The sequence below is a fragment of the Myxocyprinus asiaticus genome, chromosome 25 (assembly GCF_019703515.2).
Source record: "Myxocyprinus asiaticus isolate MX2 ecotype Aquarium Trade chromosome 25, UBuf_Myxa_2, whole genome shotgun sequence".
NCBI classification, from domain to species: Eukaryota; Metazoa; Chordata; class Actinopteri; order Cypriniformes; family Catostomidae; genus Myxocyprinus; species Myxocyprinus asiaticus.
The window spans coordinates 25,008,613-25,023,783 of NC_059368.1; the positions used below are offsets into that span (position 1 = coordinate 25,008,613).

The 15,171-nt window shown below is 36.4% G+C and overlaps 1 protein-coding gene across 3 annotated transcripts in view; it reads left to right on the forward strand.

The window, feature by feature from the left end:
• Positions 1 to 8,144: 8,144 nt before the first annotated feature.
• The window catches only part of LOC127416228 (mast/stem cell growth factor receptor kita-like), a 44,602-nt gene continuing 37,575 nt past the window's right edge, over positions 8,145 to 15,171 (forward strand). The window contains exons 1-3 of one of the 3 annotated variants that reach the window (XM_051655461.1): positions 8,145 to 8,331; positions 12,889 to 13,146; positions 14,066 to 14,365. In XM_051655461.1, the coding sequence (XP_051511421.1) occupies positions 8,277 to 8,331; positions 12,889 to 13,146; positions 14,066 to 14,365 (613 nt within the window). In that variant the 5' untranslated portion in view covers positions 8,145 to 8,276. The remainder of the gene's footprint in view (positions 8,332 to 12,888; positions 13,147 to 14,065; positions 14,366 to 15,171) is intronic. The other 2 variants (XM_051655462.1, XM_051655463.1) reach the window with 2 other exon arrangements.

Consider the following 15,171-nt stretch of genomic DNA (forward strand, 5'->3'; position numbering starts at 1 on the left):
ACACCTTTACTGCTTTGATATAAGCAACATGTCTCCATGGTGAACAGAAACAACAGAACATGTGGAACTGAAGCAAGCAAAAGCTTTACAGTTATACAAACAACTTGATCATCATCACACATGAAATCTGCGTTTCAATTTTTTCCCCCACCCAAATTAGGTAATTAAAATTAAGTTAAAACTTATATACAATAAGGGTAGTTCACCCCAAAAATTACAAATAATTTACTCACTCTCATTCTAAACCTATATGATAAGCAAACTCAAGATATTTAGCAGAATGCCCAATTGCTACTCTGTTCCATACAAGAATAGTAGACAGTTACCAGTGGCCGCCAAATTGTTATTCACTCAAAATCCCCTTTGCCATAGCACTTAAATGTTGTTCATGCTTGCACATATTCAAATCTGGCACATCATCCTGGTTTGACTTCAATGCCATTGGTTCTTGCATGTCCCATGACCAATCGCAACACACCATGTTTGAATCTGCACAAGTATGAATTAGATTTGAAAGTTATGGCGGCGAAGATTATCAGTAAATAATGGCTTAAATTTCCAACTGTTCCTCTCTTAAAGCTATCACATGGCTTCTGAAGACTTGGAATAACATGGATGAGTCATATGAACTACATTTATGTCTCCTCCATGGTGCTTTTTGGTCCTTTGTGGAGCATGACTGCACTAGGCCATTTTGTTGGATGAAAAAGAGTAGCTTGGGCATTCTACTAAATATCTCTTTTTGTTTCCCTACCTTTTATTTCTTCAAGCTAACAGAAATCTGTTGAAGTGCAAAACATTCTACAGGCAAATCTAGACTGTTATCACATGTTTATCTAAACTGCCCCTCTGTCTTTATGTTTAACACAGCAATCATTATCAAATACAGCCACTGTGTTCATGGGAACTGAATGAATCGAGGAGGCCAGGAGCTTGTACTTATCTCATGCTATGGGCTTCTTGGATGCCTGAAGATCCTTAATAATATGTGGTACTTAGCAAGCCTGCAGCATCTAACCCACTTTCTTTATGGTGCTGTTTTATTTTAGATACCATTCAACCAAACCTTTTGAAACGATCTGGGGATGACCATGTGAATTCTCCGAAATGATTAGTTTGATTAATGTTTGCTTGTTCATTAGAAAATAAATATGATATTTTTGGAACAAGGTCCCTGAAGTCATGTGTTGTCTTCTGTATATGCAAAACAAGATGGGAAACGGCAAATAACCTAGGATCTGAATTCCTGTGAAGACTGTCTGAAAGTATTACACACACACACATACTATATATATATATATATATATATATATATATATATATATATATATATATATATATATATATATATATAGATAGATAGATAGATAGATAGATAGATATACTGTATATATGCTGTGTACTGTATACATATACTGTATAAATACTGTATACTGTATATATATATATATATATATATATATATATATATATATATATATACATTTATAAATTTATACATACTGTGTGAACATATACACACAGTATGTACAGTATACACAGTATATACATCCATTCATGCAAATTTTAGCGTTAGTCCTCATTCCCAAACTTATACAGGTAGCAATAGACTCAAATGTTCAGAACAGTACATTTCCCAATTATTTTACTTAATGCACCTTAGTTGAACAAACAAAAATTAAAAGACAACATTAAAGTGATTTTATGTTGGCTTAAGGGCAAAGCAAATTTATCTTAATTAGGCCTACCAGCAAGGGTGAAGTTTTGGAACAAGTTGCTTTAGTGACATCTAATTATGACAGTGTGTTGGACAGTAACAATCTACCTAAAAACAACCTACAACAATCAGAACTCCTTACAAATTTTAATCTTTTACAATACAGAGGAGAATTTATTAAATATGTTACTCTGAAGAGGAACAAGTGAGAGAAAAAGGAAAATGAAAGGATGGCAGAGGGATGTGGGTTTAGAAAAGCAAGTGTGAATTGATTTGGTGAAACTGAAACAGTATTCCAAATGTGCCATGCACCTTTATAGTCTAAATAACTAAAATTTCTACAGTGAATGACAGAAAAGGGACAAAACATTATTTATATAAATATTCATAGCCTTGGCTGTGAATCTACATAGGGAGATGAATATTACTCCATTGTTTGGACAATGGAAATTATTAAAGGTCACTGTAAATAATTTGAGGGTATACTAACAGTGTCTCATAATTTTCCTCATAAGCAACTTCAATCCTTCGCTGTCATAGGTCATGAAGAGCAAACAAAACTTATCAAAACATCAAAAGCCACAACATGTATGTTAGATCCAATACCAACTAAGCTCTTAAAATAGGTATTCCCATGCCAACATACAGTGATTGTAAATGTTAATGTGCACATCTAATATCTTTTTAAAGGCACATGCCAGCCACTGCTTCTGAGATTTATTTTTTGTTTTTGTTTTTCTCATGTGTACCATTTTAGCTGGTGTTTTCTGTTGGAAGATGGGCCTAATGCACTGTGTAATTCCCTCTCCTTTAACAGATGTCAAAGCATTTTGTTTTGTATTTTGTCACATGGATGATGTTGTGAACATTAATGAACATGTTATACACTGAAAAAAAAAAAAAAGAGGTGTTCCCTGTAATCTCAGAAACTCTTCTTAATACTCCTTGCTATCTTTAGGACATGTCCCAAGAAACTTTAAAATGGCAGTTATCAAACCGCTTATTAAGAAGGACAAGGATCAGTTTTAGGGCCTCTGCTTTTCTCCTTATACATGCTTCCTCTGGGAGATATTATCAGGATTCATGGAATAAGTTTCCACTGTTATGACGACGAAACCCAACTTTATATTTCTTCTAACCCCAATGAAAATTCACAATTCTCCAAATTAGCAGAATGTATCAATGAAATCGAAGATTGGATGGCCAGAAATTTCCTTCTACTAAATTCCGACAAAACAGAGGTACTAATTATTGGACCAAAAACATCTAAAAATAAGCCGCTAAAATATAATTTGACTCTCTGTGGATGTACTGTATATAACTTGTGTGTTATATTTGATACCAATCTGTCTTTTGAAAATCGAATTTCCAATGTTTGTAAAACAACATTTTTTCACCTCATTGCTAAGTTACAACCATGCCATCTGTTGCTGATGCCGAAAAAATTAATTTGTGCGTTCATGACCTCAAGACTAGATTATTGTAATGCATTACTGCAAGGATGTCCAGCAAGTTCATATATATATATAACCAATAAATGGTTCAGAATGCAGCTGCCAGAGTGCTGACTACAACCAAGAAATATGATCATATTAGCCCCATTTTATTATCGTTACATTAGCTACCTGTTAAATTTTGTATTAATTTTACAATTCTGTTAACTATATACAAAGCTTTGGATGGTCTAGCTCCACAGTACTTAAGTGACCTTCTGACATGCTATATTCCATCACATTCATCACAATCACAAAATTCTGGCTTGTTAATAGTTCCTAGAATATCAGAATCCACAAAAGGAGGTAGATCCTTCTCCTATTTGGCTCCTAAACTATGGAATAGTCTCCCTAAAACTGTTTGGGACGCAGACACACTCACTCAGTTTAAGTCTAGACTAAAGACTCATCTATTTAGCCAGGCATACACATAATTTATCCATCAACTCACAATTAAGCTGCTTTAGTTAGGTCTGCCAGAACCAGAAACATCTATCATGATCTATAACTCTGCATAACATTGAATGACATCTACACTAACATTATTCTATTTGTTTCCATTCTATTCATATCCCGAGGTTACCAGAGCCGGCCAGATCCAGCTCTGTTCCTGCTTGTTGTGGGACTCCACTGCTATGTGTCTCTGAGTGATGAAAACTAAATGTAGCCAGTGCTAACCAGACATCACTTCAGTCTTTTACGATGGACTTCAGAGGATGAACTGATGCCAAATCCAACTGTAAAACATCATATACTTCATATGCCACTGCCTGAACCTTGGACTTATGATGGACCCCACTGAACCTCACCGAAATGACCTGCCGGTTGAACTGCGATGCACCTCACTGATCTCTGCCTGAATGACCTTTGTCTATTAATGGACTACACTCTTGAAATGGAATACATAGACTATAATTGAATTGCCAACAAAAGCCTTAATCAGCCAACTAATAAAGGACAGTACATCTATGTGAACTTCTGCAGTTAATCCAGGATGGACTTCAAAGATATTAGTCATTAATCTTACAGTTCATTAAAAAAAATAAAAAAAATAAAAATAAAAAAAATTAAAAAAATTTAAACACTCGACATTAACACTTACTTAGTTTAATAATCTTAAATCATAACCTGCACTGCACAAAAATAACTAATATTGGCATTATATTCATGTTGGTTAGCCAGAGGGAACTGTCTCCCACAGTGAGCCTGGTTTCTCCCAAGGTTATTTTTCTCCATTAACCAACATCTTATGGAGTTTTGTGTTCCTTGACACAGTCACCTTCGGCTTGCTCACAGGGGTTCTAAATACAATTATTATTTAATTATTAAATTTTTATACACAATTTACAATCATATTTAATCAAACTACACTATGATCACTCTAAGACTTTATAGATATTACAGTTTCATTTTTTGTTAATGCATGATTTTCTGTAAAGCTGCTTTGAAACAGTGTGTGTTGTGAAAAGCGCTATACAAATAAAATTGACTTGACTTGACAATACACCTAAATATAAAATAGCCTGGAGTTACATAGTGAAGTTGGATCTCTTGTTTAAATCATAATTAACTCAGTGACTCATTTAGAGAGAACATGGTGTACTGATAGAACACCACAAAGTCTTTCTAGCAAGTCAGTCCACTGTTGGCCATCTTTGAAACGCTCTCGGGAGGCTATTTCCAGTCATGCCAGTGCAGCTCCTATTTACTTGAATGGAGAAAGACCAAAATCTCAAAAACGGTTGGTCAAGATTACATTCAAAGAACATATTTCAAATCAGCAATAAGATATGACAATACTGGTACCATAAATTGTGATTTTTTACCTCATTTTACACTAAAAAACGTAATTATCTCGGCCTGTATAACTACTGCGCATGCACGTTCTAGAGTTGATTGACAGGTGATGTCTGTATCTAAAAGGTGATTGCCTCTTTTAACTGTAAGGTGGGACTTCCTTTCTACACCGTTGGATGCTCAGAGATCCATGGTTGAGCATTCCAATTTCTCCCATTAATTTTAATAGAAGTGGCCCATCTCTGCTAAATAATCTCTGAACACCATCTATTTGTGCTAAATATCTTAGCTTGTTACTCCCTAGCTTAGTGCCATTCATTACCCATATTTCAGAATCTTCAAAGTGATTAAATCAACCAACTGTAGCAATATGTTTTTCAAATTACAATGGCATGTAGGAAGTGTAATAACCAAGTTTCATAGGGGCTACTGAATGTGGAAGTGGTCTGGTTTTGCAACACTTGCCAATTTTTATGTGAGATTAGGCTGGATTTTTAGGCTATTTCCCAATTGCCAATCATAATAGTCCTATTTTTTTGCCATTACTGTTTGTACCAGAGCTATCAAGTTTAACATATTGTTCTTCAGTCCTTAGTTTAAAACAGATAACAAATTATCATAATGTGTTACTTTATGTATTAATTATTATCTATCACTCTATATGCAGGGTGTAGAAATCTTGATTGATATATAATTGTTTCTTCACAAAACACCCAGCTTGGGTTTAACTCAAAGTCTGTGGAATGGCTATATGTGGTATATTTATTAATAATTCATCTTTACTGACATTATAATTAGCAATTATTACTTCCCAAAGTGTTATTGTCTACACTCAAATGTTCGTTAGGTGTAAAAGGGTCATTATTAAGTGAATTACAGACATTTAATTCATTGTGAATACAAATACAATATTTTGTTATTCTTATTTCATCTAATTTGTTCTTGCTTAATCTGTTGTAAACACAATCAGCACTAATGTTCAAGACCAAAGCAAATTACATAATTTAGCACTAATGTGCCCCTGCTTTAAGGTAGTGATTACTGCATATTTAAAATGATCAGTAAACTCAGTGAATAATGGGGTGGAAGGGGCGGTCAGAGGAATCACAGAGATCATAAAGCTTTGGAAGAACAGCAGGAACTCGGTGTTGTCTTTATTAGAGCATCAAAGACAAAAGTAGAAAATTACAAGCATAAAGCTAACAAGAAGAAATGTAGTGGCATGCTAGTATTGTTCAGAATGATGGATCTCCTATAATGAGAGCAAATTTATAGAGAAACATTGAAGACCTCCTACAGACAATAATGACAAAAAAACAACAAAAAAAAAAACATTAAAAACACTTCTATCATCATGTCTCCTATCAACCTTATTTTGCAACGCGGAAGTAAGCAGCGGCTGCATTTCTGGCGAATGTGAAAAAGTTCCACTGGCATTGACCGCAGTGTAAATAACTAGAAGGATAAAATACCAGAATTTAGTGATATGGTCTGTCACACAACCACATGATGTACAGCAGAATTATGTGCCAATGTCGGATAATTTTCTAACATCAGCCTTTATAGTAAAAGATTAAGTAAATCATTCACTTGTTGCTGTGTGTTGTATTGAAGAGACGGTAATAAAATCTGCTTCTTTCTTTACTGAGATCATGACGATGCAGTCTTTCTTGTCTCCGTGTACACCTTCATTTATATGTACCTGCATAACCTCTAATAATGCCTTTATTTGTTTATTTCTAAAGGCGATGTTTCATACGCCATGCTGAATGCGAGATATGCGTGTCTGTTTACTATGCTAAGAAAGAGAGAATGCTCTCTGACAAGAACGGAGAGTAAAATGCGTTTCTTATTTTGCCAAGATGAAATAAGATGCAGTTTTAATGCAAAGAAAGTTGAAGCAGCATTTTCCCGGCAGCTTTCTCCTCTCTGCTAATTGTGTAAAGTTTGTAGAGGACTATCCTGTCAGCACATGATTTCATTCATTCTGCCTGTGCAACAGTGCGTGATAATGACAAAATGTGATAAACGGTAAAACTATTTGCCCTCAAAACCAATGAATTTCGACATTTATTGTCAGCCTGTAATATAAAGCAGAATAATGTAGTATTTTTGTATAGCTGGAAGTGGCTTATACCAGAAGTGGTCCACATTAAAGGTTGATAATAGAGGTGCCCTAGTTTAGCTGAAAAATAAGGTGGATATGTTTTATTTTTATTTTATTTTATTTATTTTTTTCATTTCTTTTCGTTCTTCTGCAAAACTTGAGAAACAAGGCAAGAGCTGCACAAATGACTGTGTTATGCGGTCATATTTTTTTTTAATCCAAAATTAATAAAAGCAGCAATGTATTTGTCTTATTTGGTGATGATAACAGTGAAAGAAAGCAATGATATTTTATGTGAGATGTTAATGTTGAGATGTTAATTTCTAATAATTTCATGTTGAGATGTTAATTTCTAATAACATCTCATGTTGAGATGTTAATTTCTAATTATTTTTTATTTTTTTTAACAATAAATTATTTTTTTATTATTACCTATCATTATTAGCATCATCTTTGCCAGATGGAAAGAAATTGCAACTGGGATTTTTCTGTTCTGATCATACAGACAAGGGCATAAAAAGGGGGTACTACTTAGGCTACTTGTTTTAATTATTGGGAGGTTACCTTACCCCCGCCCCCCACACCCTGGAATCTACGCCCCTGCATATTCCATAAAAGGGTTCCCTTGAGGCCATGTCCATATTTATAAAATCTTTTTCTGTGTGTGTCATGAATTTACTAGCCTATGCGTTGCCAGGACAGTGTTATCAGACATTATTATCCATAAGAGCTTTTACTGAATTTGAAGGCCTCTTATAAATCTTCACACTTTTGATTTAGTCCATTAGATAATTAACTCATTTCCAATCTTTATACCGAGAAACCAATATAGCCAGAATCATGTTTTTGTTTATCAACTTTAAATTTCTCATTTGATAAGCCCTGTGTGAAGTTTCCAACCCAGTAGCACTTGTCCTGTGCTTCTCAGGTATGACTTCAACTATTACTGTCGATGTTACCTCTCCGTCCCCGCCCATGTTTATGAGCATCTGAACACGTCGTTCCGCATGACTTCGTGTGCAGAGTGAGGTAGAAAACAACGCTGGCCCTTTAAGACGGGAGTTCTCGCTGCACTGGCGACCGTTCCGCGGGTTTACAGAGCTCGAGACAGTATCAGTACCAAGCGGACTCGCGCACACATGAGATAGATGGAATTATAACAATGGAATATCACTGCGTTCTGTTTACTGTTTTGTTACAGTTAATCGTCCAACCAGGTAGGACGCTAGTTGTATCATTTATTGTTCCTTTATATAGGCTACTCAAATTGCTTTTAAGGCAAAGATGAATGAGTACAGAAAGTTATTCTTTGTTAAAGAGAATAGGGATGTACTGCACTTGCTGTGTATACACCTTTTAAATTGGACGGGATGTGAGGCAGCCGTCATGAATTAGCCTATTATTACATTTATTAATCAAAGTAAAAGTAAAACTGTTTCTGTTTGTCTTGCAGACCGTAATTTCATGGACCTGGTGCTTCTTGTGTAATGTAGGGTCTTCATAAAAGCATAATAGGCTACTGAGTGTAAACATAAACTACCTGAGATATGCGTGGTCTCACGGAGGCTGTTGTTTTCCCTCATCATGAATATATCACATTCCCTTTATCGTAATGAGTTTTCGCACCTCATTAGAGCTCATTCTGTTACTGCAGAACTCCTGAATGCGCCACAGTCTTTAAAGATGAATATGTAACAACTATGTAAGCATGAGAATTTCCACTGATAACCCCAGTGAATCCTATCTCCCTCACTTAGCATATGGAGACAATGTGATGGCTCTGTGGGCTGACAATTTAAGCGGTTACAGGAACCGATCACTGAAACAAGATATTGATCCGGAGAGCTGCAGGTGAGAATGTAAAGTATAGCTTATCCTCGCGCGCTTCTCTCAATAATTAATCACGCTGGCTCGCGCGTGCCAGTCTTAGGCGCAGGAGCGCGCGGCGAAAAGTATTCAGGAAAAAGTGTGGACTATCAAAAAACACTCGTATATTGATATTATTAACTTTAAATAGTACAGAGTTACGTAGGTTATTGATATGAGTTTTGCAGTTGCTGATATTGTATAGTCCTTATCAACAATGACAACTGTGATATGTAAATGATCGGCAATTTATTTATTTATTTATTTTATGCTTGTAAGCTATTAGAAGTTGTTTCGCATGCTACAGCTTGACTTTTTTTCTTCTTCTTCTCCCTTATTTTAAATTCCTCATATTCGTCATTGTGCCTGGAGAATGCAGGGTGACTCAACCGATTGGGTAACCCAACTCAAGCGATCTTTTTAAATAAACCATTATAATGCTTTCAAATGATCAGGTTTAGAGCAATCCTGTAACTTTGTTGTTTACACATGAAGACAATCTGAAGAACAACTTTGTAACGCCAGAGGGCTACAGCGCTCAAGTGACTGTTGCGCGTCTGGGTTTTATTTCCAAACACAGCGCTGCGGGCTTTCAGATAAGAACCACGAGAACACAATTGTTCAAACCTTAGTTAACAGTAAATAGCCTACTTATACTCATACTGAAAATATTATAGTTATGCCCATAGTATGCATAGGGTGATTATCGGTAAAGTGGTATATTTGGACATTTTCATTTTCCTTGCACTTTTCATTATGATCGAAAACCTGCATATTATCTGACATTATACTTCTTTAGAAAGGTTAGAATGTCTCCTACCTTAGTCAAAAGCAATAAGAAACAGGCTACTAAACACGAGAAAGAAGAACCTTTGAGACTGTCTTTTGACCATATCCGAGATTTTTGGGCAGGCAATACTGGTAAAGTGGGACCCTTCATTTTGTCTCTCTGTTAAACACTCTTGACCGGGACGTGTGCTTGAATATAGTTTATGGAACTTACTTTGTTTTCAGCATAGGCTTACATTCAGATTCAAATATCCACTTGTTAAATCAACTTAAGTCAGTCGTCAGAGAGGGGGGTGGTTGAAGTGGCCTGTTCTTCTATAACCTTGCAATGGACTACTCCGTGTTTATATCACTGTCTCCCGTTCAGTGCTCCTCCCGCAAACATTGACGGAGGGGGGATAGAGTGGTGGATTCCGCAGCAGTTTATAGGCTCAAAGATGAATAGAAAACTTAAGAAAATATGCACATCCACGACACACACACACACACACACACACACAAAAAGTCTTTATCAGTACTTTATCAATATCACCCAGTCCCACTTTGTCAATATGCCTCTGGTATAGTGGGGCAGAGGGAAAATGATTCTAATGAAAATAACTTAAAATTATTTGGAATAACTTTCTGCATTGTTTGAAACAGTTTCACATTATAGATCATTATATGTAACATTTACAAACATTAAGTCAAATTTTTAATTTTTATAATCATAAAATTTATCTCAGATTTCTATGAAATTTTCCTCACCGTTGCTCTTCTAATGGGTGCTTGTGAATTGAGCTCTGCCACGCCCCCCGATGTAACATCATCAACTCAGGAAACCAAAAAGTTAATTGTTTAATTCCCAATTATTCTTTTAGTTATAAATGTAACCACTGAAGGATATGGATGATCTATGGGGATCAATCTTAACTTCGGCTGTCCTCATTACTGATCGGAATGCACACAGTATGCATGATAAAAATTTTGCGTCATGAGCACTATGTGCGCAGACTGTCTGTGTGCGGGCCTGATTTTCTTGAAACACAGACAGTCCTCATATGTGCTCATCGTCGGCGCATGCACCTGCTGTTGACTGTAAAGGTGTAACTCCTTTACAGTCTAGGACGGCACATGCACCAAACACATTTGTATTTGCTTGCTGTCAGAAGAGTATACTTTGAAAGGCTGAGCACTCGGCTGTATGTAAGATGACCTGGAACACAGAAGAACAAAGTATACCTAAACATTTAGAGTTTGGTTAATGTCCTCGCATCCTGGCATCCTTATCAAGCAACATTATTAAACACTCCAGCCCATTTCATCACCTCTGTTAAACAACTCAGAATAGGTAATAAGTGTATTTAACATAAAAGGTCTCTTGACCTTTACATTTTTTCCAGAGAAAATGTAAATTGTGCTAATTGGTCTTTTTGGTCACTTTAATTGTATATGGTAAAGGATTTACATTGGTGCTTCTAAAACTGACTGAGAACTGAGAAGATGTTTGGACTGGAAAAGCCAAGTATACATGCACGGCTGTTGTTGTGTTCTTCTCTGGTAGAGAACCTGACCTCACAGATGCCGTTTACATGCCATAGAGTGACGGTTGCATTGAAGCAAGCTACCCATCAGGCTAAACCATAGTTGAAGTTTTTATGAGATTATCTCATTTTAGCCTGAAGCAACTAGCCATAGAGTACCCCCCTCCAAACTCCTTTTTTTCCCTCATATTCTCAGAATTTGTTTTTTTAGACATATTCTTAGTCACCATTTAAATACATAGATAAACAATGCAAAAATGTTAGTTTTTAAGTATAAATTTTGAAGACTACAATGTGTATATATTCCCTTATAAATAATTTTCCAATATAGTTGCAAATGGGAAAATGGGAAATCTAAACAGTACTTTTTTATGATAGGGGTCCCAATCCTCAACTAAAGGCCCATAACGAAAGCCTACATCCATCAAAACCACCTGCAGTAAGCAATGGCAACTTAAAACACAGTATTCGCCAGTTACCAGGAACCAAGAGTAAACATATCAGCCCACTACTATAATCCTTGAATATCCATGCATTCCTTTACCTGCCAAACCAGGTGTTTACTTGCCTTTGCTCCCTGTTTACTCTCTCTCGTTATATGTAATAACAATCAGATTTACTCATTAGGAAATATGCCATTTGCTTTGGGGTTGATATGCCATGGTGAACTTCATCATGTGTAATGCACACTGAAAAAATTTGATGATAAGTATTTTAACTACCAGCTTTTGTTTTCTTTTCTCATGATAATGATTTACTGTGTTTTCCCTCTTTTTCCTTTCTTAGTTTAATCTCTTCTTCACTTATTCCTTCCATTTCCCCCTGACATGCAGGGAGACAAGAATGGCTACTGTTAGTTCATAGTGCACTTGAAAAATTATGTATTCATGGACAGATTTATTTTCAAGACTTACATATCATTAACAAACATCCTTAAAATTCTGTAGTTGTATAGGGCAATACAGCACATTCAATGGAGAATGATGCTTGGAGCAGCCAAGATGCCTGAAGCTAAAACGACTGAAGGGAGAAGTTTTTTTTTAAGGAGGTTCTGCAAAATTGTCTCAAGTCAAATTGTCATTTCTAAAGAAATTGTTGGAGAGGAACTTTGAACACAAGAGTTTTTGGATTTGTTGAGTTGAGAAACTGTATATTTTAACACCCTTAACTGCCATTTATGTAACTTCAGAGGGCTTTGATTTGTGTGTATATCAGTGTGTGTGTGTATGCACTTGATATGTTCGAGATATTCGAGACAAAACCAACAATATTTTATCCTGGCAAGTCGAGATCATGGAGTGTTTTATTTAACAAAAGGCAATGCAGACTGCAGGGTTACCACATGAACACTGACTAAAATACTCTTTGCTGCAACCCTTCATTTGCGGTGGCAAACCTTTCTAATACCACAGCGAGTAGTGGTTAAAATGGCATATTTTTGGTCCGAGAAATCCCTTCATATGTTAACCCTACGTTGCATGTGCCTTAAAATAATCTACTTTTTTGTCAGTTTGTCAAATATTAAACTTATTTATCCTATACCTGTGGCTGCTCTATTTACAGTTATTTTATTTTTATTTATTTTTCTCCACTCAGGAAGGTCCAGACCCACTATCACTCCGGATGGACCCTGGCTCATAGTTCCACTGAATGGTGACTTCAGCTTGCGTTGCCAGAGCAACAGTTCGGTGCGCTGGCTGCGAGAAGATCGTCCATCACGGACACTGAAGTGGGAACATGAGGGCCAACTGACAATTCTTAAAGTGACCAAAGCCGGCCCACTACACATGGGCAAATATTCATGTCAGGAGGAGAGATCTGATGAAAAGAGCTCCATCTATGTATATGTTAAAGGTAAGTTGGCCTTCTGTGCATTTGAGTGACATGTCTGTAGGGCAGTACATGTAATTATCTGGACACCTCCTCTGTGTCTCTTATAAGTGCATATTACAGGATATTCTGTGTTTACTAGGTCATCATAATGGCGTGTGCATGCCTGTTAGCAATAGTCTGTGCATGTCTAGATAGAGGTAGAACAGAGATACAGAACTACAGCCCTATAATGCCAAACTGCAGTAACTACGCCAACACTGAAGCTGAGAAAACTTGCTTACTTTTTTCTTCTTCTCTGAATATAGTTTTCTTTGAATCTGAGAATAGTTGAGCCAAACCTGTCTGTCAAAGGACAGATCATAGTCTGAGAGAGACAATTTTGGTTATAACTTTGGTTATGGCTTTGCAGTTTGCTTAGAAATTTCCACTGTTACCAGTTACCACACTTTCAGTTTCAACTGTATATGTCTGCACCTTTAAGTGTGTTTGCATGTTCTTGTAGTTCTTGCTAACACTTTCCATGCTGTGTTTCTTTGTCTTTCTCTCTCACTCTCCCTCTCTTTCTATACACCAGCATTTCTGATCACCCTGTGTAGTTTCATATTGTGCAAAAAACTTTGTCTTTACTTAGTCTCCTAAATCTTCACAAACGGCTCTCTTGACTGAAAATATACCAGCATGACCTCTCTTTATACCTCTCTCTCTATATATTTTCCTTTCAAGTATGTATGTGAATATAAAAAACCCTTCCAATTGAGACTTGGAAGTTTTTGCTTTTGGCCTCATCAGATCAAGAGTTCTCAAACCAATAACTCTGGGTGTGATGTTGGGTAGTTTTGAACCTTCACTTTCTCTCTTTCTGTGGCACTCTTTCTCTTGCTCTGAGCTGTAATGTCATAATCTAAGCCCCTTGGTTGTGTTTCATTGGTTTTTGATTTAGCATTCCTCTCAGCAGATCCTGAAAATCCCTTCAGGAGGGGCATCGTGTTTGACATTGTTGCGAGAGAAGGACACACAGCCACAATCCCATGCTTGCCGACGGACCCCAATATGTCAGACTTGCACCTGGAGAAATGCGACGGACGGCCCCTGCCTAACAGTCTGCGATATTCATCCAGCATTGAGACGGGTGTGGCATTGGAAGATGTTAGGAAGCACTTTGAGGGATGTTATATCTGCGTCGGAACTTTGGCAGGAGCCACAGTTAAATCTGGAGAATATCAACTTAATGTCCGCCTCGGTGAGAGAAAGAGAATGAGAGACATTTAAAAATACAGTGGCCCCAAAAAAATTTGAACACTTAAGCCAGACTTGTTTTCTGGCTTAAGTGTTAAATGTTTGATTGTCATTAGATACAAATATATTTATCAAACCAGTGGCATTTATAAAAAAAATAAAATAAAAAAAAGCACTCAAGCAAAACATAAAAGGTTGTTGTAAAACAATAGCTATGCTGCTCAAAATTAAATTAGCACATTTTCAAGTTTTAAATCAAACTTAGTAAAATATGTCCATAGTTAATGATATGAACTATGGTTACTCTGCTAGCACACCTATGTGAACTTGAGAAGAACTGACTTTCTACATATACATAGAATAAAAATGATCTCGACACCAGTTGGTTAAAGGGCTCCTTCACCCAAAAATGAAAATTCTGTCAACAATTACTCACCCTCATGTTGTTCCCAACCCATAAGACTTTCTGTCTTCCACGCAACACAAAAGGACATGTAAGGAAGAATGTTAGACTCAGTCACCATTCAGTTTCATTGCATCTTTTTTTTCCATTGCAAAACATCTTGTTTGAGTTGCAAAAAAGAAAGATCATATAAATACGCTCACTGAGCACTTAATTAGGAACACCTATACACTTACTTATTCATGTGATTATCTAATCAGCCAATCATGTGGCAGCAGTGCAGTGCATAAAATCATGCAGATACCGGTCAGGAGCTTCAGTTAATATTCACATCAACCATCAGAATGGGAAAAAAATGTGATCTCAGTGATTTCGACCGTGGCATGTTTTTTGGTGCCAGAAGGGCT